The sequence below is a fragment of the Alexandromys fortis genome, unplaced genomic scaffold, assembly GCF_014885135.2.
Source record: "Alexandromys fortis isolate MF-2015 unplaced genomic scaffold, M_Fortis_MF-2015_v1.1 scaffold_157, whole genome shotgun sequence".
Classification (NCBI taxonomy): Eukaryota; Metazoa; Chordata; class Mammalia; order Rodentia; family Cricetidae; genus Alexandromys; species Alexandromys fortis.
In genome coordinates, this window is record NW_026068041.1 from 1,075,918 (window position 1) to 1,101,771 (window position 25,854).

The window sequence follows — 25,854 nt, forward strand, 5'->3', positions numbered from 1 at the left end:
ACCACCCCCTTTTTTTTTTAAACTTTGTTTACCCACCCCCCCGTCCCATCCCTCCCGTAGGGGAGAGGGAGTGAAGAATTGGAAAGCTACTCTGATTGTCTGAAGAAGCCCCCTTTTAAGTGGAAGAGGGCTGGGACAGGCTAGACACTCTCTAGGGCTCTGGGTCTCTAGGGTAGGGAGACCCTGACGTTGGTGGGGTCCTGCAGCGTTGGTGGTTTGTAGCCCCCTCCCCATCTGTGTAGACAGCCATGAGCAGAGAGGGGCTGGGGGGGTCATGTGCGGTGTATTTATGTAAGACACCCAGACAGAGGGCACTGGTATTTATATAACCTGGCGTGGGTATTTATGTAATATAGGATGCAGTATATTTATGTTCCTTTCCTAACCTGTGGCTTTCCCGGCTGCCATGTGTGGTCTCTGAGTTGGCGTTGGTGGAAACCCGGCTGGGGGGGGGGGTGTTTGTGTGTACACACCCAGCCCCCCCTCCTTTCCCGTAGGGATCACGAGTGTGAGCCTCTGCTCCCGTCTTCCTTGGCGGGTGCACTTAGGAAAGAAGCTGGACCGCGTGTGGACCCGTGGTGCCGGGCTGGTGGGTTTTCTGCACATGTGCAGTACTTGCTGTTGGCAACCAGGGCAACTCAGCTGGGGCCAGGCCAGCCATGTGGGCAAAGGCCCTTGATGGACAGTTCAGAGTTTGGCTGTCACCCAGTGACAGCCACTTCCTTGTGCCCGGTATAAGGACTGTAGTGGCTCTCTGGGAGCTAGTACTGGACTGGGGTGCCTCTCCTGGCGTGGACCTCTTGGCTCTTAGGCTGATTAAGGAGCCCTAGTGAGTCTCTCCCGGCTTCCTTCCAGGCCTGGCAGCTGGGGGTAGGCTTGGCACAGGGAAGGGGTACCCCCCCCCCATCCCCTCGAGCTAGCTTGCACAGCTACTATCTCACCTTCCAGGTTTACTTCTCAAGCCTGGAGTGAAATAAGTTCTAGGTAGGTGGCCACCAGGTAGGCTAGCCTGACCCGTTTGGTCCTAGGTGAGATTCTACCATTGGCTTGCTGCTGGGTGGTAGCAAGGCCCCTCCAGGCTTGGGTTCCCATCTGCAAAAGGAGTCTCCTTGTTTGCTCACTTTAACTCATTTGTAAACAACCGAGGTTTCAGAGACCCTTTCTCCCCATTGCATAGTTTACCCATCTCTGCCTTCCCATCTTCCAGTAGCCCAAACTGCCACCAGTCTTTGAGTCTTCCCTTTTCTTGGCCTGGAATGTACCCAGACCTCTACCAGGCCAGTACAGAGGGGCCCTGCCACCAGGCCCAGTCCCTGTTATCTACAGGCTTGAGACATCCAACTATCTCAGGAAGGAGGGAGGCTACTCAGATCAGTCCTGTGGGACAAGTGACTTCAGATCTCGCTGTACCGGGGGCCTCTCCAGGAGACCCTCTCTCCTTGTCTTCAAGGAAGCTTGCCTGAGAACCTGCCCAAAGAGATGCGTGCAGAGAGGCCTAGAAATTGTTCCCTGCATCCTGAGTAGAACCCAGGAGGCATTATGAGGGACCATGGCCTTCCCTTTAGGAGTGGGGATCAGACCCTCTCACGTGGAGCCTACTGGAACAGGCCAGCCTAGCCCTGTGCAAGTCTAGCAGCCCGGGGGCAGGGATTGAGGTGGGTACCCTGTGACCTCAGGAGTCTCATAGTGCTCTTAGGGCCCCTTCCCTTCCCTTTTTCTTTCCTTCCCTGGAGGTTGGAACTTGGTGGTGGTGGCTGTAGTACATTTTAGGATGGTTTGCCCCCATGGACCCTGTTCCTTCTATTTCTGGGGCACAGGGCCTCCCTGGGGTTCTTTAGTTGCCTCTGGAGTGCATGCAGATAAGGCACCTTGGAGAAGACTTTTGGCCTTTAGCCTGTTAGGGCTGGTGGAGATTCCCTGCTGAGCTCAAGACTCAAGACTTGGGTCTCCTGGCTCTTCCCTGTTACCCCCTCTGTCCTTGGTGTTGCTTCAGGCCTTTGCCCGTGGCAACCAGCTTCCCCCGAGGACGCTCATGCTGGAGGGTACCCTTAGCCTTCTCTTCCTGGGCCTTGGCTCTGATTCCACCTTTTCTGGTCTAAGTGAAGCCTGTTCTAAACCGGCCTCAGCCGTGCCCAGGTGTGTGGGCATGAGGGCTCCCTGACACCTGGCTGACACCTGACTGCCCTTGAGCGAAGTGAAGCCAGATTGCTTCCCAGACAGTGGGAGGGAGAATGCCAGCCTCCGGTGGGGGTGTCCGAGGTCCCGTCTCTGACCTGTTTCTGCTTCTGCACCAAGGGTGAAGCATGGAGCTGCGCGTGGGGAATAAGTACCGCCTGGGCCGAAAGATCGGCAGCGGGTCCTTTGGAGACATCTACTTGGGTAAGTAACTGGGCCTCTCTGCCTGTGGCCCTGGAGACAGCTCTGGGGATGGGGATGAGGAGGAGGAGGGGAGAACCTGGGATTTTGTGATCTGGGGGCAGAACTTTGCTCTGGTCATGTGGCATGGCTTGTAAGCCTCCAGGGTAACCCCAGATCCAGGAGGCTCAGGTGTTCTGGGGATGCCTCTCACAGCTGGACAGGCACAGTAGACCACAATAGCAGAGGAGATATATTTAGCTGATCTCCAGCTGCAGCGGACCTGTGTCTCCACTGGGCGTGGGAAAGCCCTGACTGGATAGGCATTCTCCCCCTCGGGTCCTGACATAGATGGATAAGGCGGCTACTATCATGGACCCCTGGGGAAGCTCCCAGGAGGTACAGGCCCCTCCTCCTCCTATGTGGTGTTCTGGAGTGACACAGGGAGAGTCTTACCCCTCTGGCCCTCCCTGTCTTCTGGATGTGCTTCCTTTTGGAAATCTGAGTTTGCCCTACTGTCTTTAAGCAGATTGCTGCCATCTCCGCCTCTAGGGAGGGAGAAATGAGCCCCATCCCCCTTCAGTGTTGCTTTCCTAGCCCTGTCCTGTGCCATTTTGAGTCTGTTGTTGGCCTGCAGGGGAGAGTTTGCTTGGTAATTGCATAGATCGAGTTGGGGGTCTTGGGGTTGCTAGAATGAGATGGAAGCCTCCTTGGTCATCTTTGGTGCTGCCCCTGTGCCCTCAAGAGTAGGACCCAGCTGCCTCTTGTTTCCTGGGCAAAGATAATGGACAAGTCAGGACACTGGGGTCACTAATTAGTTCATTCTGGGGTTTCTCTTCACCAGTGCTCAGAGTCCCTGTCCCCCTCAAGTATGAATTCTTCCATTCAGTAGGCCTCAGAAGCAATGGGCAGGGATGTACAGGCCTTCCTGGCTCGTACCCACACTTTCTGAACACTGGCACACTCAAGACAGCCCCAGAACTTCTGGTGGCAAAGGGGCAGAATGGCTGAGTTGTCTGCTGGAGATTGCTCAGAAAAACTGGCTGGTGTGGCCTTGACACCGCAGCTCTACTGAGTGCAAGGGTAGAAGACAGAATGGGAGGCAGACACACCTGGATGTGCAGCTGCCCCAGGACCTCAGTGTTCCCCATCTGTGTCCCGGGGTGACCAGGCACTATTGTGGAATACAACTGTGAGGTACAGTGTCGTGCCTAGCGGCGGGTAGATGAATATGCCTGCAAACAACTTGGTGTTTCTCTGTGGGGTGTGGTGGGATGAGCCTGAAGACCCAGCTACTCTGGGGGCTGAGGCAGGAAGATTGCTTGAACCCAGGAGATAATGGCCAAGCCTTATCAGTTTAGGGAGGTAACTCTGGCCAAAGAATAAGTCACGTGAGATCAAGATGTTTCTGGGCCCTCTCATTCCCTTTGGGAGGAGCTGGTGTGAGCCTGTGTGTGCTCCCCGACCCTTACCCCAGTGCCCCGTATGTGATCTATCCACAGTGCATATCCAGTGAAGGCTTGAGAGAAGCAGAGAGCAAGGAGATGGGACATAGCCTGTAAAAGCCTCGTTGTGGTAGGATAGGAGAGAGTTGGGAACTGGGCGGGTCAGGTTCCTGTTTTCAGTGATCCTCGTTTACTGTGTGACCAGGCATGAGTGTGAGGACCCTGGGTGCATGCACACACACACGCACACACATGTACAGCTCTTGATACACATCAGGAGGTACCCGCTGTTAGACAATACCCTACCCTGACCCCCCTTCTGCAGAAGATACTTGGAAGCTGTGGGTGGAGAGGTGCGGCCCAAGGTCACTCAGAAAGGCCCATGTCCCTGCATCCTGTGGTCTACCTCCCTGGGAGCAGGACTTCCTGTTTATCTGTGGTGTCGCCTCTGTTACACCAACTGCCAGGCCCAGATTTACTCTTGTCTCTCTGTTCTGGAATAAATTGACCCTTGGTCTTTCCCTCTGCCAGCTGTGCACTCTGGTTCCCTGCCAGCCTTGACTTCCCCAGGGGAGATGGGATCGCGAGATAAGTAGGTAGGGCTGCGCTGCGTGAACCCCTTGCCTGTGCTGGCCTGGGTCTTTATGCTGCTGCACACCCCTTCGGCTCTGCTGGGAGCCAATGCTTTCTAAGGATCTCAGTCCTCTGGGGGCCTATGGGGAGGGGAGCTCTCCCTTTGTTCAGCTTTGACTGGGTGCACCTATGTTGGGGTGTGTGTGGTGAGCACCTCATGTCAGCACCACCCAAGACCCCATCTTGCCTGTGTGGCAGCAGTGGTGGCCGAAGGACCTTTATGACTGGCCTTGCTGGCACCCTTTGTTCAGAGTGCTGGCCACATTCTCATCATGGTGTTGGGCCAGGGCCTGACTCCAGATGGCCTCTACAGGTGGGGCCAGGCTAGGCGCCCACATCTAGCTTTCCAGGATTGACCTCGAGGAATGAGGTCTTGGGATGAGAGCGTTGTGGAGAGGTTCTGAGGTCCTCGGCCCTCCTTCTTGTCCATGTCCATCCGTAGTCCCCTCCCTTTAGGGTCTAAGGTTAGCTGTGCATCCTGGGGGACTCTCTAGATCCGTTAGAAGGTGGGGAGACCCCTGTGCCTCAACTCTGCAAGGGATACAGAGCAGGTGGCTATAGGGATGGCCTTTGCTTGAGATTTGCTTGAGACAGGGTCTCATTGTGTGGTCCTGGCTGGCAGGCCTTGAATTCAGAAATCTGACTGCCTCTGCCTCCCTGGTGGGGAGAGCTTGACCATGTGTCCCCCCCATGCCCAGCACCCCACCTTTTGACATGGGAGTTGGAGTGGCTGCTGCTGTTGGTTCTAAGGTGGACGTGCTCTGCACACCCCTCCCCCAGTCTCGGTGTCTGTGTAGGTGGCTATAGTGAGCTAAAGGGGCTGCCCACCACTCTCTGTAGCTTCTTTCTAGGTTTCTAGTCCATCTGGAGCCAACCAGGCTCACACTTTGTCTATGTCCAAGATTGTTTTGGGGACTAATCAGTTCTCCGTTTGGTGCTGTGTGGAACTGTGGGCCAGGAAGCAGGTCATCTCTCTTCTGGCTTCCAAGCCTTCCCCCTCACGGAGGCACCCATCCCAGCCATCTTGTCTCTGGTTGCCCTGTTGTCTGTAGCGCACTCCCACAGAAGGTGAGCAGAGCTTCAGGACAGCCTGGCTCGGTTGCTGTCAGCAGCTTCAATGAACCAGTGTGCTTGGGAGCTGGAGTGGACGGAGAAGCAGAGGCCCTGGGACAGATTTGAAATCCTGGCTCTGCTCCAGCCAGTTCTGTCTGGCCTAGGCCAGTCACTTAGCCTCTCTGAACCATAGCTCAGTGGTTGGCAGGATTAAGGGAAGTCAGAGAAAAGACTGGCTGCCTCCTGATGGGAATCAGACTGCCAAAGGTAGTGGGGGAGGAAACGAGCCCTGTGTCTGGGGTTCAGGAGGCCTGGCAGTGGGAGAGGGAACCGTCATCGTGTTGGTGGTGGTGGTGGTTGGGGGGGGGGGTTCAGAAGGCTTTGCCTAACAGCTTAGGTCCCAGTCCATAACCTGGAAGTTGTATGTTATATGGTCATTCAACCTTTGTGTAGGGTTTTCCTTGTGTCAGATAAAGATAACAGTAGACCCTGGCAGGGCAGTGGGTGTCAGAGTTCATCAGGGGATGAAAAGCCCCTTCCCCTGCTCCCTGTGTGTCTGCTGAATCACCAGTGCTGGTAGGGATCATCTCTGCCCTCTGCCAGGGCATGGCCACCCTGCTGTGACCTCCCAGAGCTCCCTTCCCTCCTCAAGCTTCCTTTGTCACTGGTGATTCTTAGTGAGAAGTGACTTTAGTCTCTTGGAGGGCATCTGGCAAATTCTGAAGACATTTCTGGTTATTACAACATGGGGGAGGGGACAGTGGTGACATCCACTGGGTAGAAGTCAAGGGTATTGCCAAACCCCCGACAGCACAGAGTTGTCTAACTGTTGAAACTGGGACCTCCCGCTGGGGATCTTAGCCCCCTCAGGTCTGAGCCCTCACCCCTGTCAACCTCTGTCATTCTTTTCAGCTGCCCCTGGTCCCGCTGCACCAAATCCCTCAGCTGTCCCTACCCTAGGAGCTCACGACTCTAGGGGAAATGTTCCTTCACCCAGAATGCTGTGTTGTCCCTATTCCTCTGCTCCCGCTCCTGTGTGGGCAGCTCTTGGCCCTTCCCCCCCCCCCCCCCCAATCTCACCTGGTCCCATCTCTGGCTGGGGTGGGTTGTTCCTCAGCAGCCCTCACCTTGGAGTGCTTGCTGTGCACTGGGCCTCTGCTGAGCGCCTCTGTGTCCTAGACAGCCCGGCAAGCTCAGTTTGGCTGACAGTTTGCAGGAGGGGCGCCTGGGCTCAGAAGTAGATCTGCACCATCTCTCCAGCCCCTCTGTGTTGGAAATAAGGTGGAGAGCGATCAAGGGAAACTCCCAGCACCAGCCTCTGGCTTCCCCTTAATGCACACATCAGTGCATGCACAGACACTAATAATAGTGATGGTGGTGATGATGACACCAGGTGATGAGGGTGCTACTGAGGTCCCGTGGTCAGCAGGTGACAGGTTCAGGACCTGATCCAACAGCTTGACTATGGCAGACAGGCTCTTGATATGTAGCCCAGACTGGCTTCAATCTCCCATCCTCCACTCTCAGCCTCCTAAGTGCCTGGATTACAAGTGTGTAACATCACACTCACTCACACTCACTACACTCTCTGCTTTTTGATGCCTATGGCAAGACCACAGGACTCCAGGTCACCCTAGGTCCCTTCTAGTGCCGGAGCTTTATAGCCCCTCAGAAAACTGGGCTCTATGGAATGACTGCCGATGCGTCTAAGGGACTTTATGGGGAGCTTGAAGGAAAATGAAGTGCTTGAGGTCCTGGCAAGCGTGAGAACCTGAGCAACAGTGACCCCTCTGTGACCCCTCTTCGCACACAGTGGTAGGCATGCCTTTAATCCCAGCACTAGGAGGCAGAGGCTGAGAGGGGGATTCCTGGGGCTTGCTGATTAGCCAACCTAACTGATGGGACAAGCTCCAAGTTCAGTGAGAGTCCCTGTCTCAAAGTCTTACTTATCTTTATTTTGTGTGTATGGGTGTTTTCCGTGCACTCTGTTGCAGTGCTGGTGGAGGCCAGAGAGGATATCAGATCCCCTGGAATTGGAGTTAGCAATGATTGTGAGCTGCCGTGTCGGTGCTGCGAACAGAATCAGTGTCTTCCGGTATAGCAGCCAGTGCTCTTAACTGCTGAGCCATCTCTTCAGCCACTCTGTCTTCAAAAATAAGCAATGGAGGAACACTCCCAACACCAGCCTCCGGCTTCCACATAGATGTACGCATAAATGCATGCACACACACACAAATAATAATGATAGTGATGATATGATTAAATTTCTAAAAGTAGTTTGCAAACGAGTCTCCAGTTGCTCCCTAGATTTAGTCATCTAATCAGTTTTTCTTTTATGGAGCTCAGAAATTCAAGTACGTATGCAAAAACCGGAATAATGTGTGCATGAAAGGAAACCGAAGACCGCATAATGGCTGCTTTCATTTCATTGAAGGGCTCAGAATAGGCAAGTCCACGCGCAGAAAGTAGCTAGGTGGTCACTAGGCACCCCAGCAAGGACATCAGCAGATCATTGGCAGATCGCTAAAGGGCGTGGCATTTGAGGCTGTGTTGGATTCTTTCTCAGATTGACTGTGCAGTGGCGTGTACAACCCTGTGGACATCAAAATAGTTCCTCAGCGCTCATGACTGCGTCTCAGAGTTTACCTGTTTCATTTCAATGGAAGCACACAAGAAGTAACACACGAGAGGGTGACCGTGAAGTTCCCCCGCCCCCCACCCCATCAGCCATTCTTGTTTTCCTTCATGTGACTGCAGCCCAGCACAGATGCTTCCCTGTCTGAAAGCGCAGACTACGCGGTCTGGGCTTTGCGTGTTCGCTTCCTCTATCTTGGAGTCCTCGCTCTGCCCCTTGGAGGGCGCTTCCTCCTCTCCCCATTGTGCTCTGTTATGGATCAGCTGTTCTTTATTTAGCCAGTCCTGAAAGACGGACATGTGGGTGGTTTCCAAGCTCTTGGTTGCTGCAGACACTCGGCAGTGGACAGCTTGCCCAGGCTCTTTCCACCATACGAGGATGCTGGCTTATGGGGCCGGAGAGTTGGCTCTGCGGCTGTGTACGCCCTGGCTGAGCACTGGAGAGGCAGAGGTGGGTGCATCTCTGAGTTCCTGGCCAGGCAGGCTACATGGTGAGACCCTGCCTTTCAAAAGAAAAATAATCAAGCGTGCCTCTAATCCTAGCCCTCAAAAGGCACAGGCAGGCGGATCTCTGATTTCAGGGCCAGTCTGGTCTACAGAGGAACTTCTGGGACAGCCAGGGCTACACAGAGAAACCTTGTCTAGAAAAGAGAAAAGAAAAGAAAAAGAGTTCATACTGCTCTTGCAGAATACCTGAGTTTGGCTCTCGTTCCCAGCACTCACGGTTGGTGGCTCACAGCTGCATGTGATTCCAGCTTCAAGGAACTGTAATGCAATGCTCTGACCTCTGTGGGCGCCTGTACTCAAGTTCATATGCCACCCCCCCAACACACGTACATATAATTTTATTTATTTATTTATTTATTTATTTATTTATTTATTTATTTATTTTGAGGCTAGTCTCCCTATGTAGCTTTGACTGGCCTGGAACTTGCAATGTCGACCAGGCTGGCCTCAACTCACAGAGATCTTCTGCCTCATATCGAGAGTACTGGGTTGAAGGTGTGCACCACCACACCTCACATGGCAAAAATTACAATCTTTAAGAAAATTTCATCAGCCAGCCTCCTAAAGTAGAGGTCACTTCCAGCTGTGCAGGGAGGAGAGGAATTTCAGCGTGGTGGGACTGTGGCTGCACTCTCCACGGACACTGTCAGTCCCCAGCCCTCCATTCCGTTTCCCCTTGGGTCCTTCCTGTCCATTAGCTGTTTGCCTGTGATAAGAGTTGTATGTTTTTCTTTCAGCCTTATTTCTGGTGCTTTGGCCAGTGTGAAGGGGTTCTGAATGTTTTGAAGGAGAGGGAACCTTTGACGTTTTCCCCCCTTATCTTTGTGTATGTGAGCTTGTTTGCATGGGGATTGGAGGACAACTTTTTGAAGTAGTTCTTTCCTTCTGTGTAGGTTCTGGGAATTGAACTCAGATCATCAGGCTTGGCAGCAATCACCTTTTCCTCCTGAGCCATCTGGCCATCTCCTTGAGAACTCTTCCCCCACCCCCATACACCTTTCTCTCTCTTTTTGAGAAAGTTTTAATATAGGTGTTTGTTTTATTGTCATTGTTTTGCTTCTGCATTTTAATTTGTTTTGCGTGCATGTGTGGGGCACACGAGTACTGTGGCATATGTGTGGAAGTCAGTTGTCTCCATCTGAGGCAGGGGGATCACAGGTTTGGGACTAGCCTGGGTTATGTAGGGAGCTGGGTGGCCCTTCCTGCTAATAATAAATGTTCATCATTCCCAAGAACAGCTACTGCCTCTGGCTCCCAGCCTGCTGCAGCTGCAGATCTGCTTCCGGCCTCCAGTTGGCCTTTTAACCCCCTCCTTCCCCCCTCCTGTCTTCTCCTCCACAGGCCTCTTAGTAACTACAGTTCTCTCAAGTTTTACAATGATCCCTCCCTCCCTTCCAAACGTGGTCTCACTCTGTAGCCCAGGCTAGAAACCATTGTGTAGCCCAGGCTGGCCTGAAACTCCTTTGTAAACCAAGCTGACTTTGAACTCAGGAGGTTCTCTTGCTTCAGCCTCCTCAGCGTTGGGATTTTGGATGTGAGCCACCATGTCCAGATTATCTTGTGACTTCTTGAGCCACAGCTTCCGGCTGAGAGCTAGGCCTTGGAGCATATTCCCTAGGTAGAGCTCTTGTTGCAGCTGTGAGAAGCTAGGAGGGGTGGGGAGAGGCAGTGATACAGACAGGACCCTCGTGCCTAGACTCAGAAGCCAGGAGAACGAGATTCACTCTCCGTTTCTCCAGCTAGCCGCGTGGCCTCGGCTGAGTCTGTTTTCTCATCTGTATAATGGGGTTGAGAACCTTAAGAGAGAAGGTGCTGGGGTCCAGTGTGGGGGCTGCCGTTGATGTAGAGTGAGGGGTTGGTTATTAAGCCTGTTCCTTATTGAGCTTCCTTCTACTCGGAGTTGTTGTGGGTCATCCCTGGCCCCGACAGTCCTCACTGGGCTCTTCACCCCTCCTCTGTAACCCTTCAGCCCAGACACACCCACTGACCTGCCTAGCTCTAGGATCAGGTTCTGTTCCCTGGTGAATTACAAGCCTTTGTGTGTCATCATCCATCCCGTGACACCCCCACAGGTGTCGGTCTGTCTGGATGCACCTGACCTGTGTCCTCCAAGCAGGCTAGGGTGTGTCACCTCCTTCCCTTCCATATACTTCCCATACACCGCTCAAGAGTACCCAGTGGTTCCCCTCCCACACCCTCCCTGGTTCCTCTGACCTGGCTTCTTCTCAGCCTCACTGAGTATTACTGATACCCAGGCAGCCTCAGACCCGAGTCACTGACTGGGTAAGGACCACGTGGCCGCTTGAGATTGACCCTGGTCCTTTGCCTCCTCTCACACGGGCAGGTGCCAACATTGCTTCTGGTGAGGAAGTAGCCATCAAGCTCGAATGTGTGAAAACGAAGCACCCGCAGCTCCACATCGAGAGCAAGTTCTACAAGATGATGCAGGGAGGAGGTGATGCAGGGATGGGCTAGGAGATGGGGGATGGTGCAGAGGGAGAGGAGGGAGGCTGGGGTGGGAGTGTGGGGGGGGCAGTACAGACAGGGTGGAAGAGGCTGGTCCTGGTGTAGAGCAGAGAGAAGATGATGCAGAGGGACCCTGGTCATGCCTCTTTTCCCTGGACGCAGTGGGCATCCCGTCCATCAAATGGTGCGGGGCCGAGGGTGACTACAATGTGATGGTCATGGAGCTGCTGGGGCCCAGTCTCGAGGACCTCTTCAACTTCTGCTCCCGGAAGTTCAGCCTCAAGACGGTGCTGCTGCTGGCCGACCAGATGGTGAGTCCCCAGTCCTCCTGTTGTCCAGGTGACTTTCCCGCTGTATGAGCAGAGTGACAAGCCCCTGCTCTCTCAGCCATTGTGTCAGTGGCTCCTCCATGCCAGCCCCGCAGCCTACCTCTAGAGGTTGAGCCTGTTCTAGGGACCAGGGGATACAGTACCCATTGTGGAACCCCGAGGGTGTCTCGTGGACAGGTAGAGTCCAGGCTCAACTCCAAGCCTGATGTATTAATTACTTCTCTGTCACTGTGATCAAACGTGTGACCAGTCCGGGTGGCAGCAATGGCGCACATCTTTAGTCCAAGCCCTCGGGAGGCTTAGGTCAGCGTGGTCTACAGAACAAGTTCTATGACAGCAAGGGCTACACAGAGAAACCCTGTCTCGAAAAACAAAACAAACAAAAACATGTGACCCACAACAACTTAGAGAAGAAAGAATTGATTTGGGCTTAAGGTTTCCGAGAAGGAGTCCATAGTGGTAGGGAAGGTAATGGTGGCAGGAAGACATTTCTCATGTAAACCCCAAAGCTGCTGAGTCACCCTCCTGGTGTGCTTCGGCTGCTGCCCTGTGTGATTGTCAAGCTCTGTCCCAGTGCCTCACCTGACTAAGTCCCAGGCTTCAGCCACCTGGTTTTCCCTCTGCCAGGTTATCATGGAGATTAAGTGGGGTGCTGGGCAGGGCAGGGGTGGGAGGGGGGCAGAGCAGGGGCCAGGTCCTGTAGCCCTTGATGGTGCACAGAGGAAAGCCTTGACAAAAAGTAAAACCAAACCACTCTCCCTTGTTAGCTTACTATTGCAAGCTGGGGAGGGAAGGTTTTATTTGGTTTACATAGCCTGATTGAATCCCCTGAATTCAAACTGTACGGGAACCTGGAGGCAGGAGCTGATGCAGAGGCCATGGAGGATGCTGCTTACTGGTTTGTTCCTTATGGCTTGCTCAGCCTCCTTTCTTGTAGAACCCAGGACCACCAGCTCAGGGGTGGCACCGCCCACTATGGGTTGGTCCCTCCCCCATCCATCACTAATTAAGAAAAGGCCCCACATGCCTGCATACAGCCCAGTCTTACGGAAGTGTTTTCTCAGTTGAGGCTCCCTCCTCTCTTTCGATCTTAGCTTGTGTCAAGCTGGCATAAACTAACCAGCACAGCCCCCTTCTCTGAGCACCCCTATTTCTGTTAGGGCCCTGCTTAAGTTTGTGTTAAAACTGCTTCTTGGTGTACATGTGTGTGGTACGTGTGTGTGCCCTTGTGTGTACGTGCTTGTGTATTCATGGGAGTGCTTGCATGTCAAGGGATGGGCTATAAAGTTTGACACTAGGCATCTTCTTTGGTTGCTTCTTACTTTATTTTTAAGATTTATTTTAAAAGCTGGGTCACACCTTTAATTCCAGCACTTGGGAAGCAGAGTCAGGTGGATTTCTGTTGAGGCCACCCTTCCAAAACAGCCAGGACCACACAGAGAAACTCGGTCTCAAAAAGCAGAGGTGTCAGCTCTCCTGGAGCTAAAGGTGCAGGCTGTTGTGAGCTAACTGATGTGGGTGCTGGGAACTGAACTCACGTTGCCTGGAAGAGTGATATGTGCTCTTAACTGCTGAACCATCTTGCCAGCCCCATAAAACCGCTTTTTAATGAACTGACTTTGTTTCATTTAAAAAAGAAAAGAAAAAGAAAGCCAGAATCTGGGTGCGGTGGCTCATGCCTGTTTTCCCAGTACTCGGGAGAATTACTGTAAGATCAAGGCTGGTCTTGACCGCAGTGTGAAAAACCTATCCCTAAAAACAAACAACAACAACAACAACAAAACAAAAAACAATAAAATCCAAATCCAGAATTGGGGTGTAATGGCTTATGTCAGTAATGCCAGTTCTCAGGAGCCTGAGGCTGGAGGTTTGCCAGGGCTTTAGAGCCAGCCTGTGATGCATAGTAAGACTTTCTTGAAGATGAACACCAGAGCTGGGGATGCAGTTCAGTGATGGAGCTCTTGTCTGGTACTCAAGAGACCCTGCCTTCAATTGACAGTGCTATTAAAAAAAAAAAAAAATCTAGCTGGGTAGTAGTGGCACATGCCTTTAATCCCAGCATTGGGAAGGCAGAGGCCAGACAGATTTCTGTGAGTTCGAGGCCAGCCTGGACTACAGGCAAGTTTCAGGACAGTCATGGCTGCAGTGAGAAACCCTGTGTGGAGAAAACAAACAAAATTCACTAAAACTCACACAGACATGTAAGCCTGTGCACATGTGTGCAAAGAACTATATTAGCTTATATTAGCCTTGGGGCTGACAAGATGCCTCTGACGTGAAGATACTTGTTGCCACACCTGGTAGCCTGAGTTTGATCCCTGGGGCGTGGTAGAGAGGAGAACTGACTCCCAGGTGTTCTCCACATGCATATCCTGGAATCCGTACCCACAGGTAGATAAATAAATAAGAAACCTTAGAATTTTGCCTCTCTCATGGAAGGGGTAGATCTTGCTGCAGGACGAAACCCAAAACCATCCTTGAGGTCTTCAGCTGCCAAGACATGAGACCCGAGTCAGCATAATCTGCCAGAGCTCTGTCACATGCCTGCTTGTTCATTTGAGCTCCTAAAAATTCTGTCTCGCCGGGCAGTGGTGGCACACGCCTTTAATCCCAGCACTCAGGAGGCAGAGGCAGGCGGATCTCTGTGAGTTCGAGGCCAGCCTGGTCTACAAGAATTAGTTCCAGGACAGGCTCTAAAGCTACAGGGAAACCCTGTCTCGAAAAACTTAAACAAACAAACAAACAAACAAAAAATATATATATCAAAAAGGAAAGTGGGCTGTGTGTCTGCCTGACTCTTGATGGTGTTTGGAAGCCCAGTGACAGTCCTGTCGTGCCCCATCTCTCTGACCCTGCCCCCATGCCTGTTGACTGTCTCTAGCTTCAGGCCTGTGAGGGTCAAGCCGTGTCGGGCTCCATGGGATGGGACTGCCTTTCTGTCCACCCCTTATATTTTTGTTGTGAGCCTAACTGAGCCATCTCTCCAGCCCTCTGCCTACCCCTTGATCTTGCTTTCTGCCTCTCAACATGTTTTGTGAGCTCCTTCAAAGTCCATTCTCATAGCTTGGGGAGGCCTGGCCACCCCTTGAAACCACACTTCATACTGAGGCTAGATCTCTCCCCCGGGCCAGAGCAAGGGGCCTTGTGTAATATGGCAACTCTGTGTGGAGTGACTGCTGTCTCCACCTCCCCCAGATCAGCCGCATCGAGTACATCCACTCCAAGAACTTCATCCACCGGGACGTGAAGCCGGACAACTTCCTCATGGGCCTGGGGAAGAAAGGCAACTTGGTCTACATCATTGACTTCGGCCTGGCCAAGAAATACCGTGATGCCCGCACCCACCAGCATATCCCCTACCGGGAAAACAAGAACCTGACTGGCACTGCCCGCTATGCCTCCATCAACACTCACCTGGGCATCGGTGAGTGGGCTGGGCATGAGCAAGAATGCTGTGGCTGCTGGCCAGGATGAGCTTATGCTCCTACCTGGGTCGGTGACCCTAGGGGTTCTTCTGGGGCGCCTTACTGAGAAGCTCCCCACCCTGTCAGGCCCGGGTCTGGACTTGTTCCGTATGGACCCTTTCATAAGCAGATCTGTGTATATTTTGTCTACCTTGGCAGTCCACTCGAGTGGGTGGCAGTGTTTCCTCATTTGTCTCTATGAGAAATGCAAGCCCAGATGTTTAGCATGGCTGTTTAAGGGCAGGCAGCTTAATGAATTCCGGAGCGGGATTTGACCCCAGCCCTGTCTCAAGCTATAGTGTGTACAAAACAGGCCACTGAAGGGGGTGGTGGTGGGTGCCCACACACAGATGTTGAGTGAAATAGCACCCGGGCTGGAAAAACTGGCTGGAAGAGACACAAGAAAGCTCTGCCTCAGGCAGTCCAGAATAGGAGGAGAACAGGGCACCAGTTATAACAGAGCATTCTGGAGCCAGCGGGCATGGAGGAGGGGAGGGCAGGGTACACAGTAAGAAGTGCAGCCTGACTGACCCTTGACCTCCTGACCTGTGGCTCCTGACCTCTTGGCCTGTGCAGAGCAAAGCCGTCGAGATGACCTGGAGAGCTTGGGCTACGTGCTCATGTACTTCAACCTGGGCTCCTTGCCCTGGCAGGGTCTCAAAGCAGCCACCAAACGTCAGAAGTATGAACGTATCAGTGAGAAGAAGATGTCAACGCCCATTGAGGTCCTCTGCAAAGGCTACCCCTGTGAGTATCGGCGGACATGGCATTTCCTTCTATGGGCACAACTCGGGGCGTGGTCTTACCCCTGACCTGTGTGTATGACAGTCTCTCACTAGGGTCTCTCTGCCTAGGAGCTAGCTGGGATACCTGAACCCCCACACTCCACACCCAGCTCTTACATACCCGGTGTCCCCAGCCCCATCTCTTGCCTAACCCTGAAGGTCCACTCTCAGCCTGGATGTCTGAAGAAGTAGAAATTTAGGTCATGATGGGACTGCATCCCACCAGGCTCTTGAACAAACAGTCTTTGAGTGTAGGGCAGCTATTGACCTGGCGGCTGTGACCGCAGAGTGCTTGGTCAGACAGGTGGCGAGCTGTGCCCACTCCACAGCACCGCTGCTTCAGAGCGGGCCGTGCTCTATTCATCCTTCATCCTGCCCCTCTTAGAGTGATGCTGCTGCAGGGTCAGTGGGTGCCTAGGACAGTGGTGGCTGCTGAGGCTCCCAGGAGAGCAAGCCTCACAGTGGCCTCCTCTGTCCCTGTGTCCCACCAGCTGAGTTCTCAACATACCTCAACTTCTGCCGCTCCCTGCGGTTCGACGACAAGCCTGACTACTCCTACCTGCGCCAGCTCTTCCGCAACCTCTTTCACCGGCAGGGTTTCTCCTACGACTACGTCTTCGACTGGAACATGCTCAAATTCGTGAGTCACCGGCAGGCCAAGGCGGGCTTGGGGGACTGGACAGGGCACGCTCTGACTCATAAGGTCAGGGTGACCTGGTGGGGGGCGGGGCTCCCATTAGATGGGAGGTACCAGCTGGACAGTGTGGATGAACTTGCGGGGGTCCCGGAACCCCTCGTCTGCAGCCTGCTTGGCCTAGACAGGGTGTGCCGCCACAGGGGGCAGGGCCCAGGGAAGGCACCACCACCCGCCAGGTGGAAAAGAACCTGGCCTGACCTTTGGTCCCTTTTGGGGACCTGTGGTTCATGGGTGGTGTTGGACGGACCCCCCGCTGCCCTGATAGCTGTCTGCACTTTCCTGCTACTTTTCTGCGCATCCCAAGTGGCCGCCCTTTCTGAGGCCTCCGTGGCCAGCCTGGACCCTGTCAGAGTGGCCACTTTGTTTCTGTTTGTAGGACCCTGGGTCTTACTAGGTAGTTGTTCTGTCTCGCTCTTTTAAGGGTCACAGGGTGGGTTAGGGAGAAGCATTCACCAATCATGCCTCAAGCCCCGGAATCTGTGAAATTGTATGTCTTGTTTCACATCTCTTCTGGAAGAAGGGGGCTTCCTCGAGCCAGGCTCAGCCCCAAGACAGCGAAGCTCTTGCGTCACCCTGCCCCCGTCCTTGGCCTTGCGCTGGGCCCACGTACTCACCCACTTACTCGCCCACTTACTGGTAAGGACCTTCCAGAGCCTGCCTGGCCTTTCCAAGATTTGCAACTTAGCCAGCGAGCATGAGGGCCTAGCCTCAGCTGTGCTCTCTCTGTCCTCTCCAGGTGCCCGGCGCCCCTGGGCACCCAAGGACCCCCAGATAGGCCGGTGGAGGAGGTGGAGCCACTGCCTCCCCAAAGATACTGGCCTGTGGTCTGGACTCCAGGGCCCCAGTACTGACACCGCCAGGGGTATCTCGGTCCATCTCAGCCAAGCTTGAGGAAACATCCTGCGGGATGGTGGGGGTGATACTCTGTTCCAGAGAGGTGGCTGTTCAGTGGAGAGGGTGTGACAGAAAAGGCCCTGCGTGGGATTCTCAGGAATGGACCGACTAGAACAAGCCAGAAGAAGAGACAATGCCGCTGCCTGGAAGGGGCTTGGTGGCACATCACAGGACCCTACTCCATTGAGACCTCGTCATTGGCCTATGTATTGATTCCGAGATCATTAAACACTTCCCTTCCCTTCGTTCTCGTGTGCCTCTCTTTTCAGAGTGGCCCTTGGCCCGTTCCATGCAGTGTTAAGAATGAAATAGGCCTTGTGTTCTGGACACCAAGATGGGCACAGTGATTTTGGGCTCCTCTTCTCTCTGGGCCCTAGTCAGTGACCTGGGCCTGTTCTTTAAGGGAATCTCATAGGCCAAGGACCTTGGGGATAAACCTTTTATCTCTGGGGCTGGAGTGAAAAGTGGATAGTGGGGCTCCTTCCAGCTCAGAGCATGTTGGGAGGCAAGGTCATGGGGCTAGCGCTTCTTATCACACGGGGTTCAAAGCATTGGGTTCCAGACACGTGCTACAGAAAATTAACTGAATCCAGCTTGGGGATGGGCTCGTCCCTTCTCAGTGAAGCTTGAAGAATGGATTTTGTGTACTCTAGACCAGTGCCGCCCACTCTAGCAGCCTCTGGCCATGTAGCGCTGACTTTCTCATTCACTGAAATAATTGGAAATGGACTCTGGCTCCTCAGTCATCCACCAGATCGCGCTCAGAAGACCACAAGTGGCTGCTGCTACATCCAGCGTGGCAAATGGGAACATTTGTTATTCCAGGAGGTTCTGCGGACAGTTGTTGTGGGGCTTCCTCACAGTGCTCCTTGTGTGACTGGCCAGCTGACAAAAATCTCAAACTTGGCCAGATGTCCCCTCCCTGCCCCATTGTTGGTCCCTGATCTCTCCCTGAAGTCCTCTTGGAGGCAGACACTAGAGTTCAGAGCTGGACAGCCATTGTCTCTATCATGTGTGACCCTGTCACTGCGTGGCCAGCTCCATTATCAAGAACATCTACAGGAGACATCAGAAGCTTTCACAGCCATCAACCCAAGACCAGGCCTTCTCACCTGCCCTGCAATAAGCAAGCCATCACCAGTACTGGACAGACAGGGCTCAACTGGACAGACAGAGAACAACAGACTGGAAGGAGCCACTTGACCTTAGAATGACCTTCCTTGTGCCTCCCCAGGGGACTGGAATTCCAGAGGCTTGGATCCTGGGAAGTCTCTCTGAGAAAACAGCGGCTGTTCTAGCTGGGAGAAGACACCACACAGCCAAGGACAGACGACTGCACAGTAGAGCCACTGTGTAGAGTCACTCGTGTGACTTTGCCACTGACTTTGTGTTTCCTTGTGGACAAATAAAGGCCATGAAAACTCTCTGGTGCCCATTTCTTGATGCGTCCATCGTGTTGGGTAGACGGGAGCAGGGGGAGGGACCATGTCTGGCCTGAGCCTGTTGGAGCTGCTGAGACCCCAGCCATCCATTTGGCCGCACCCTGAGGTGAACCTCTTAGCCTCCTCGACCCTCAGACTGAAGTCATTGCTGCCACAGGAGAGACTTTGAGTGCCACAGCCCCTGTTTCTCTCAGGTTGGGCTGAGTTCCGGCTGAACCAGGCAGCCAGTGTGCAGGAGGAGCTCTGGCAGTCCTAAGCCCTGGTGTCTGAGTGGAGGACTAGGAATGGCCAAGGCAGGTCTCTGAACAGTGTCCTTTTGAGGGACAGAATGGGACTCAGTGGCAGGACCTTGTTTAGCCCCAGCTTTGTACCGGATGTGTAATCCAGCCAGGTCACAAGTTCTCTGACCAGGTCAAGTAAGGACAAAAGATGTCAACATTTCCACTTCAGAGGGGCCCAGATGAGGAGTTAGGAGCGCTTGGCTACCCCAGTAGGTCTGAGGCATCATTCTGAATCAAGCCACTCCCTTCAGGGGTCCCTGAAGACAGCTCCTTCCCCATGGCCCAGAGCATCCGGGCTTCTTAGTCCCTGTAAAGTCATGGGTTTGCAGAGCCCAGACCCCATGGCCGTGAGCAGGCTCCCATCTCAGCCTGTAGCTCTCTCCTCCACAGATGCGGCCCCCCTCCCGCCAGCCCCCTGCCCTTCCCTGTGGACGGCCTCAGGACCAGCTAGGTAACTTGGCCAGGCACTGTTCCCACGCTGCATTGCTTTCTGGTCCTTTCTCCCTTCTTGTACTCGGGGTAGCACCTTGGAGGACAGGCCCTTGGGGGCTCAAGGCACCTTCTCTAGCTTTGCCTGAGGGCCTTCTTGCTCCGTGGAACATCTAGCCTGGCTTCTTTCGTCCCCTGGGCTTCCAGGTAACATTAATGGACTCCCTAGGTCTCCTGGCTGTGACTCCATAGTAGGAGTAGCAGATCTGGGAGCCAGGAAAAGGTGGCCTTATGATTGGGCACCAGGGGACCTTGGCAGAGAACTGGCTCTGCTGTCACTGGAGTTGAGACTCTGAACCTGCCCTTTCTTCTCTGGCTGTGGTCTATCTCTCAGCTAGTTGGGCCTCTGAATGCTTTTCCTGCTTGGTTGGGAACACAGGGAGCCCGGTTGGAAGGACCAAGTCCCTTTGGTCGTCCTGGAGATGCCAACCTGGTCAGGCTGAGCTCTCTCTGCTTCTCCTCTGGCACTTCCGTCTTCTAGGCGCTGGGCGGCTTGGTTCCTTGCGTTGTGGTAGAGGGTAAGCCTTCTTGGTCTATGGGAAGAAGCAAGGTGAAGGTCTCCACACCTCCTCCCTTGCTCTGTCCTGCTAGGGTTTTGGGTTGCAGTGCGGCATCCTCATAGGGCTGATGCGAATCTCCTCTCACGTTCTTATAGGGTGCAGCCCGGAATCCCGAGGACGTAGACCGGGAGCGACGAGAACACGAACGGGAAGAGAGGATGGGGCAGTTGCGGGGGTCCGCGACCAGAGCCCTGCCCCCTGGCCCACCTACGGGGGCCACTGCCAACCGACTCCGAAGTGCAGCCGAGCCTGTGGCTTCCACCCCAGCCTCCCGCATCCAACAGGCTGGTCAGTAGGGGCCTCGAGCCTTGGGCTGGGCCCCAGGAGGGTTTGGGGACTGCTTATGCCCACACTGAGGGTTGGCTCCTGCCCTCCCTCCAGGCAATACTTCTCCCAGAGCAATCTCACGGGCCGACCGGGAGAGGAAGGTGAGCATGAGACTCCACAGAGGTGCGCCTGCCAATGTCTCGTCTTCAGACCTCACCGGGCGGCAAGAGGTCTCCCGGATTTCAGCCTCACAGGTGAGCTACCTCTCACCAAGCCTCTCCGGGAGATAGCGGACCTAGGTATTCCTGGTGTTGGTCGGACCTTATGGTCTCTTCCCTCCCCTTACTCTCATCGCCCTACAGCTCATTGACCCTCCTTCGTTAAGCAAAGTGAGAAACTGAGGCTCAGAGAAATAACTAAGCCCAGTAAGCAGTAGCACTGACCATGAGGACCCAGTCTGGGTGGGCGGTGGGGGCCTCAGAAACAAGTTGTTTGCAATTCCTGCCATAAGGAAATCCTCAGTAGTTCCCATTGGCACTGATAACAACAAGGGATGTGAGAAGGTCCTGTCTGGCGGCCCCACTTAATGACCACACTTAGAATGTAGGGAAAGGGCCTTGGCAAAGATAGATCTCCCCCTTCCTGCCTGTAGGAGATGAGCTTCTGTGGACCCAGGCCTGGGGTTGAACCAATCTTGGCCTCCAGTTTGGGTGTGGCCTGCAGCCAGTCACTTTGCTGCCTGAAGCGCTTAGAGCTATAAAGCCACCAAAGCCTCCGGCAGCCTCCCATTGCCACCCTACCCCCACCTCCCCTACCTCTGACGTCATACAGTCTGCCTTTAGGTTGAGTGCTCTGCTATGATGGATGGAGCTCAAGGTGGGGAGCCATTTGGGAAATCGCTATAGCTGGCTACTTAAGGACTTAGTTGACTTGATTCTTCCCCCTTATCTCCCGGGCCCCTCTTGAAGACAAGCGTGCCATTTGACCATCTTGGGAAATGAGGAGAGCCGCCACGGACCAGTGTTTGCTTAGGTGAGTGCTGGGGTCCCTAGCGGGAGGAAGACAGGTAGTACATGAAGTAGAAGCGGCACTGTGGACCTCCCCTTCCTGCCATCCAGGCTGTGGCTTCTTACAGACGAACTTGAATCTGTACACGCTAGCACCACTGGGAAAACCTTTCTCAACCCTTGGTTCTTCTTTCCTCCTGGTGCCTAGGAGAGACCAGGGTATCGGCCACACGTGGGTGTCCAAGGCTTTAGCCTATTTCTGCCTTTTGGCTGTTACATAAGCTAATTTGTGCAACGCTAAAAAGGGGCCAGGATGCAGAACGAGCCTTGGTGCTTTTATACCCAGCGAAGGCCGTCTGGCCAAGGTGAGTTGGAGTTGAACTGTCTGAGGCTTTGGAGGAAGTAGTAAAACACCCTTTAGCCTGGTTTGGGGGAAAGGGCCACAGGCTCTTCTGGTCCATATTGACTGGGCTCCCAGGCAGTAGCTCAAACAGTTTACTCTGCAGAAATTCCCCCACAGCTAGTCTGCTCAGGCCGTGAGGTAGCTGGGATGACTGTTCATCCCACCAGGACAGAGGAGCATGGTGGTGCCCTCTTTGGGACTGTGGCGCACTGTGTGCTGGGTCCGAAACCAGACTCTGGGCTCCAAGAGGGACAAGGAGGGGAATCTGGTGGCTGGGTAGACTGAGGCAGCCAGGCCACTGACCTGTCGTCTCGGTAACCTTTCTCGTGTCTTCACTGCATCTTCTTAGAAACAAAATGAAACAAAGGACAGAACGAACCAGTCACTCAAATGAACAGAAAGGAGAAAACAACACACAACCCAGCACAAAGTCGACAACGGATTTTGTTTCTTTGATTTATTTTTCCAATGGCAAAAAGACAAGATGTCCTATCACTGAGGATTCCTGTCCCCCTCGCCTTGCCCGCTGCTCCCAACCCAAAGGCTGCCAACACTCCAATAATGACATCGGGTCATACTCCAGCCACCTGTTCCCACCACCACCCAGCACGTGCCGGGCAGCCATTGGAGGTGCCTGAAGAATTTGCATCAGGGAGTGATTTGGCCGGTCAAAGACCCTTGAGATTTCATGAGCCTCGGATTCAAGGAGACATGCACAGCTGCAGTCCCTTGGCGGTGACAATGGCCAGCTTCGTATTGGGCTTTCCCAGAGTCCCCCTAAATATCCTGGTCCCCCTCCATCTCCCCCTCCCATCACTTCTCTGCAGAGATCTTGAGAGGGCGGTGAGGTGGTGGGCCATGATGCCTTGTGCATGTGTGAGTGTGTGTGTGTGTGAGTGTGTGTGTGACTTGTCTTTTCCAGAGCAGCAGGTGGGCTGCCACGCCTACCTAGCCAAGTTTCTGTTCTCGTCCCCCTGAAGTCAAGGTGGGGTGGACAATGACCTCCACATCCCTCAGGGCATAGAGTCCTTGCCACCACCTGTCCCCGGATGCCAGTGCGTGGCAGCCCCATCTTCCATATCTGATCTTAGGGCAAGTTCACGGAGTCTGCTCCCAAATGGCTTCGGCTCTGACTTACCAGTTAGTCCCCTGGTCCTGACAGTCACCTGTGGTCACCCCTCTTCCCAGGCCTGACTTCTGAGTAGGACCCTGGGTCAGGGTTAAGTGTTGAATTTACCCTTCCTGGTTAACACCTGGTTTTTAACTTTATTTTATCTTTGTTTGTTTTCTCGGTGTGTGTATTTCCTAATTTATTTACCTCTTTTTCCCTTTCTTTTTTTTTAATTAAGAGCAAAACTTTTTATTACTTTGTAATTTAAAAAACTGAAAAAAAATTACTGAAGAACTTTGGGGGGAATTTTGTACTTTTTCCTGTGTAAATATTGGACTTTTTTGAGCTTTATTGTGGTTGTTAATTTGAAGTAATAAAGTAGAAAAGGACAAAGTGATGTAGGCCACCCTTTGTCCACCTCTTTGCTCGCGGGGTTTCTGCCAGGGACAGCACATCAGAGAGAAGCCATGAGCCTCAGGCGGCTGTGGCCAGGGTCATTGAGACCTGTTGTCATGTGGTACTATCCAGGGGCTTCTGAGAACTCGAGGTCCACAGTAGCACTTGGGGTCTTATTAAATGCAGCCTCTGAGCCCGTGGTGGTGGCAGTGGTGGTGGCGGTGACGCTCACCATTAATCCCAGCATTCAGGAGGCAGGTGGGATCTCTGAGAGTTCCAGGCCAGCCCAGGCTTTATAGCGAGACCTTGAAGATAAATAAATTTTTTAAAAAATGTGTGTGTATTCACACACACACACACACACACAGTAAATAAAAATCCATTTCCTCGTTCTTAGGATACATCTGGGTGTGTTGTCAGAGCACAGAGCTCAAATGTGACTTGAAATCACCCATTGTGTGGCGGCCTCATCAGTTTTAATGAGCTAGGGCTCCACCCCTCAATTTGGCTTAATTTATCTGGAGTGAAATGTTTATATATATGAAAGTCACGCTGAACAGCAGCCATAATCAGAGCAAGGTGTGTGGTGACACGTGCTCGATGGGATGAGCCTGGGGTGCAGACGAGTAGACCCCGTCTCCCCAAAACACAGAAGCTCAAACCCAGAGAAGTTAAAACAGAGTCAGCCCTGTCTGAGCCACCCTGCCTCTCCCCAACCTTGCGCCCTCTCTCTGGATGCTCGAGGGAAGCAACATCGAGTCCAGAGAACCCATCAGCCTCACAGCTAATTACACAGGCCAAATAAACAGCAGGAAGTTTTAGCTCAGACTGAGGGCAGCCATGCACCTGTGAGTCATTGCCTCTCGTGCAGCAAACATAATAGTGGGGCTCAGAGGCATGCTGGGCAGAGGTGGAGCAGGGTGCCCAGGGATGGATTCCAGAGAACCAGGTGACCCATGCTGTGACCCCAGACACCATCTCAGATACCTCTTGTGCAAGGTAAGGTTGATGATGTCCACTTCCAAGAGCTGTCAGGACTAATTAAGAGTGCAGACAACACGGCTAAGTTCACAGAGGGCACCTGTGCTGAGCCGTGACGGCCCGGCAAGGCTATTGTCCCATGATTCCCATCTTGTGGATGTCATCTACCAAGGCAATGAAATGAATTCCTGCTCCAGTCTCTGAACCTTTATTGTAGCCAGGCACCTGTACATGTTTGCCAAGGGTCAAGACTCAGGTGAGGAAGTGGTTCATCCCACGCTAGAACACGCTGTGAGCTGGAATGTGTCTCAGGAGTAGAGTTCCCGCTCAGACAGCACGAGAGTCCTAGAGGTGGCCCCGGGTCAAGCAGGGCCCAAGGAAGAAGGGAAGGCATATGGTACTGAGATGTTACAAAGATGCTCGCCCTGGGTCTTGAAATGGGAGTAGAAGTTCTTTAGCGCCGAGCGGGAAAGCATTGTTCCCAGCAGGGAAAACAAGTGGAAAGGAGGCCTAGAGGTTTGGTCTCACTTGACATTCTGGGGTGGGGGTGGGGGTAGGGAGGCAACGGGAGAAGTTAGGCAAACCATGGCAGCTGAGGAGGCTGAGGCCTCTTTATGCAGATGCTGACCGGAACCCAGGAAGGTTTTTCTACTTCCTGCTATCTGCAAGCAGGTCATCTTTAAAAACAAAACACAAAACAAGTACCTGTAGGCATAGTAGTGTGTATGTGGACGTGTGTGTGTGTGTGTGTGTGTGTGTGTGTAAATGTGTAAGCAGTTAGCATGAACTTACACAGAGGCCAAAGGCTGATGTTGAGTATTTTCCTCTTGCTGTATAGTTTATTTTCTGAGAGTCAGACTTCTCTGGATGGTTAGACTGATACCAGCCTGTGTCCACTTTGCCCAGCACTGGTGTTACAGGTGTGTGCTGCCAGACCTGGTTTAAAATGGGTGCTAGGCATAGAACTCAGGTCTCCGCCTTCAGGCAGCAGGTATCTCCATACTTTCTTCTCTTTAAAATTTTTTCAAGCTAATGTTTACATGTATAATGTATACACATGTTTATGCAGGTGTCCAAGAAGTCCAGAAAGAGTTGGATACTTTGGAGCTGACAGTTCCAGGCAGTGTGAGCCCCTTCATCTGGTGCAGGTGCTGGGACCAAACTCCAGGCTTCCACAAGAGCAGTAGTGGCCCTAACTACTGGGAGGATTTCTCTGTATAACCTCCCTGGCTGTCCTGGCACTCACAGTGTAGACCAGGCTGGCCTCAAACTCACAGAGATCCACCTTCCTCTGCCTCCTGAGTGCTGGGACTAAAGGCGTGCTCCTCCACCACCTGGCAGAGGCAGTGTCTTCTCACTCTGTAGCCGAGGGTAGCCTTTTATGCACAGCTATCCAGTCTTGGCTAAGATGACAGGCATGAGCAATCTCCACATCGTCCCTGAGATCTGGCTTCCTCATCTACAAAGGGAACACAAGTCTCTCAGATGCTGCTGTCTCTCTTTGCTCGACTACCTCAGTACTGACTTTGCCACCAGCTCCTCTGTGAGTTGAAGCAGACATTGACAGATACTCATTTGAGGACAGTCGTGGCAGGGAGACTGGAAGAAGGACTAGGAAATTCTTATTTATGGTCACCACCTAGGCAGGAGGCAAG

At 53.3% G+C, this 25,854-nt stretch overlaps 1 protein-coding gene across 7 annotated transcripts in view; it reads left to right on the forward strand.

Annotated features, from left to right (window-relative positions):
• The window catches only part of Csnk1e (casein kinase 1 epsilon), a 36,500-nt gene extending 15,167 nt beyond the window's left edge, over positions 1-21,333 (forward strand). For 3 of the 7 annotated variants that reach the window (XM_050165677.1, XM_050165679.1, XM_050165676.1), the window contains exons 2-10: positions 2,296-2,379; positions 10,972-11,082; positions 11,256-11,404; positions 14,618-14,846; positions 15,463-15,633; positions 16,163-16,311; positions 20,130-20,322; positions 20,416-20,555; positions 21,270-21,333. In XM_050165677.1, the coding sequence (XP_050021634.1) occupies positions 2,304-2,379; positions 10,972-11,082; positions 11,256-11,404; positions 14,618-14,846; positions 15,463-15,633; positions 16,163-16,311; positions 20,130-20,322; positions 20,416-20,555; positions 21,270-21,302 (1,251 nt within the window). In that variant the 5' untranslated portion in view covers positions 2,296-2,303 and the 3' untranslated portion in view covers positions 21,303-21,333. Of the gene's footprint in view, positions 1-977; positions 1,656-2,295; positions 2,380-10,971; positions 11,083-11,255; positions 11,405-14,617; positions 14,847-15,462; positions 15,634-16,162; positions 16,312-16,885; positions 17,005-17,104; positions 18,687-19,375; positions 19,993-20,129; positions 20,323-20,415; positions 20,556-21,269 lie in introns of those variants that run through there. The other 4 variants (XM_050165678.1, XM_050165680.1, XM_050165681.1 and 1 more) reach the window with 4 other exon arrangements.
• Positions 21,334-25,854: the final 4,521 nt, after the last annotated feature.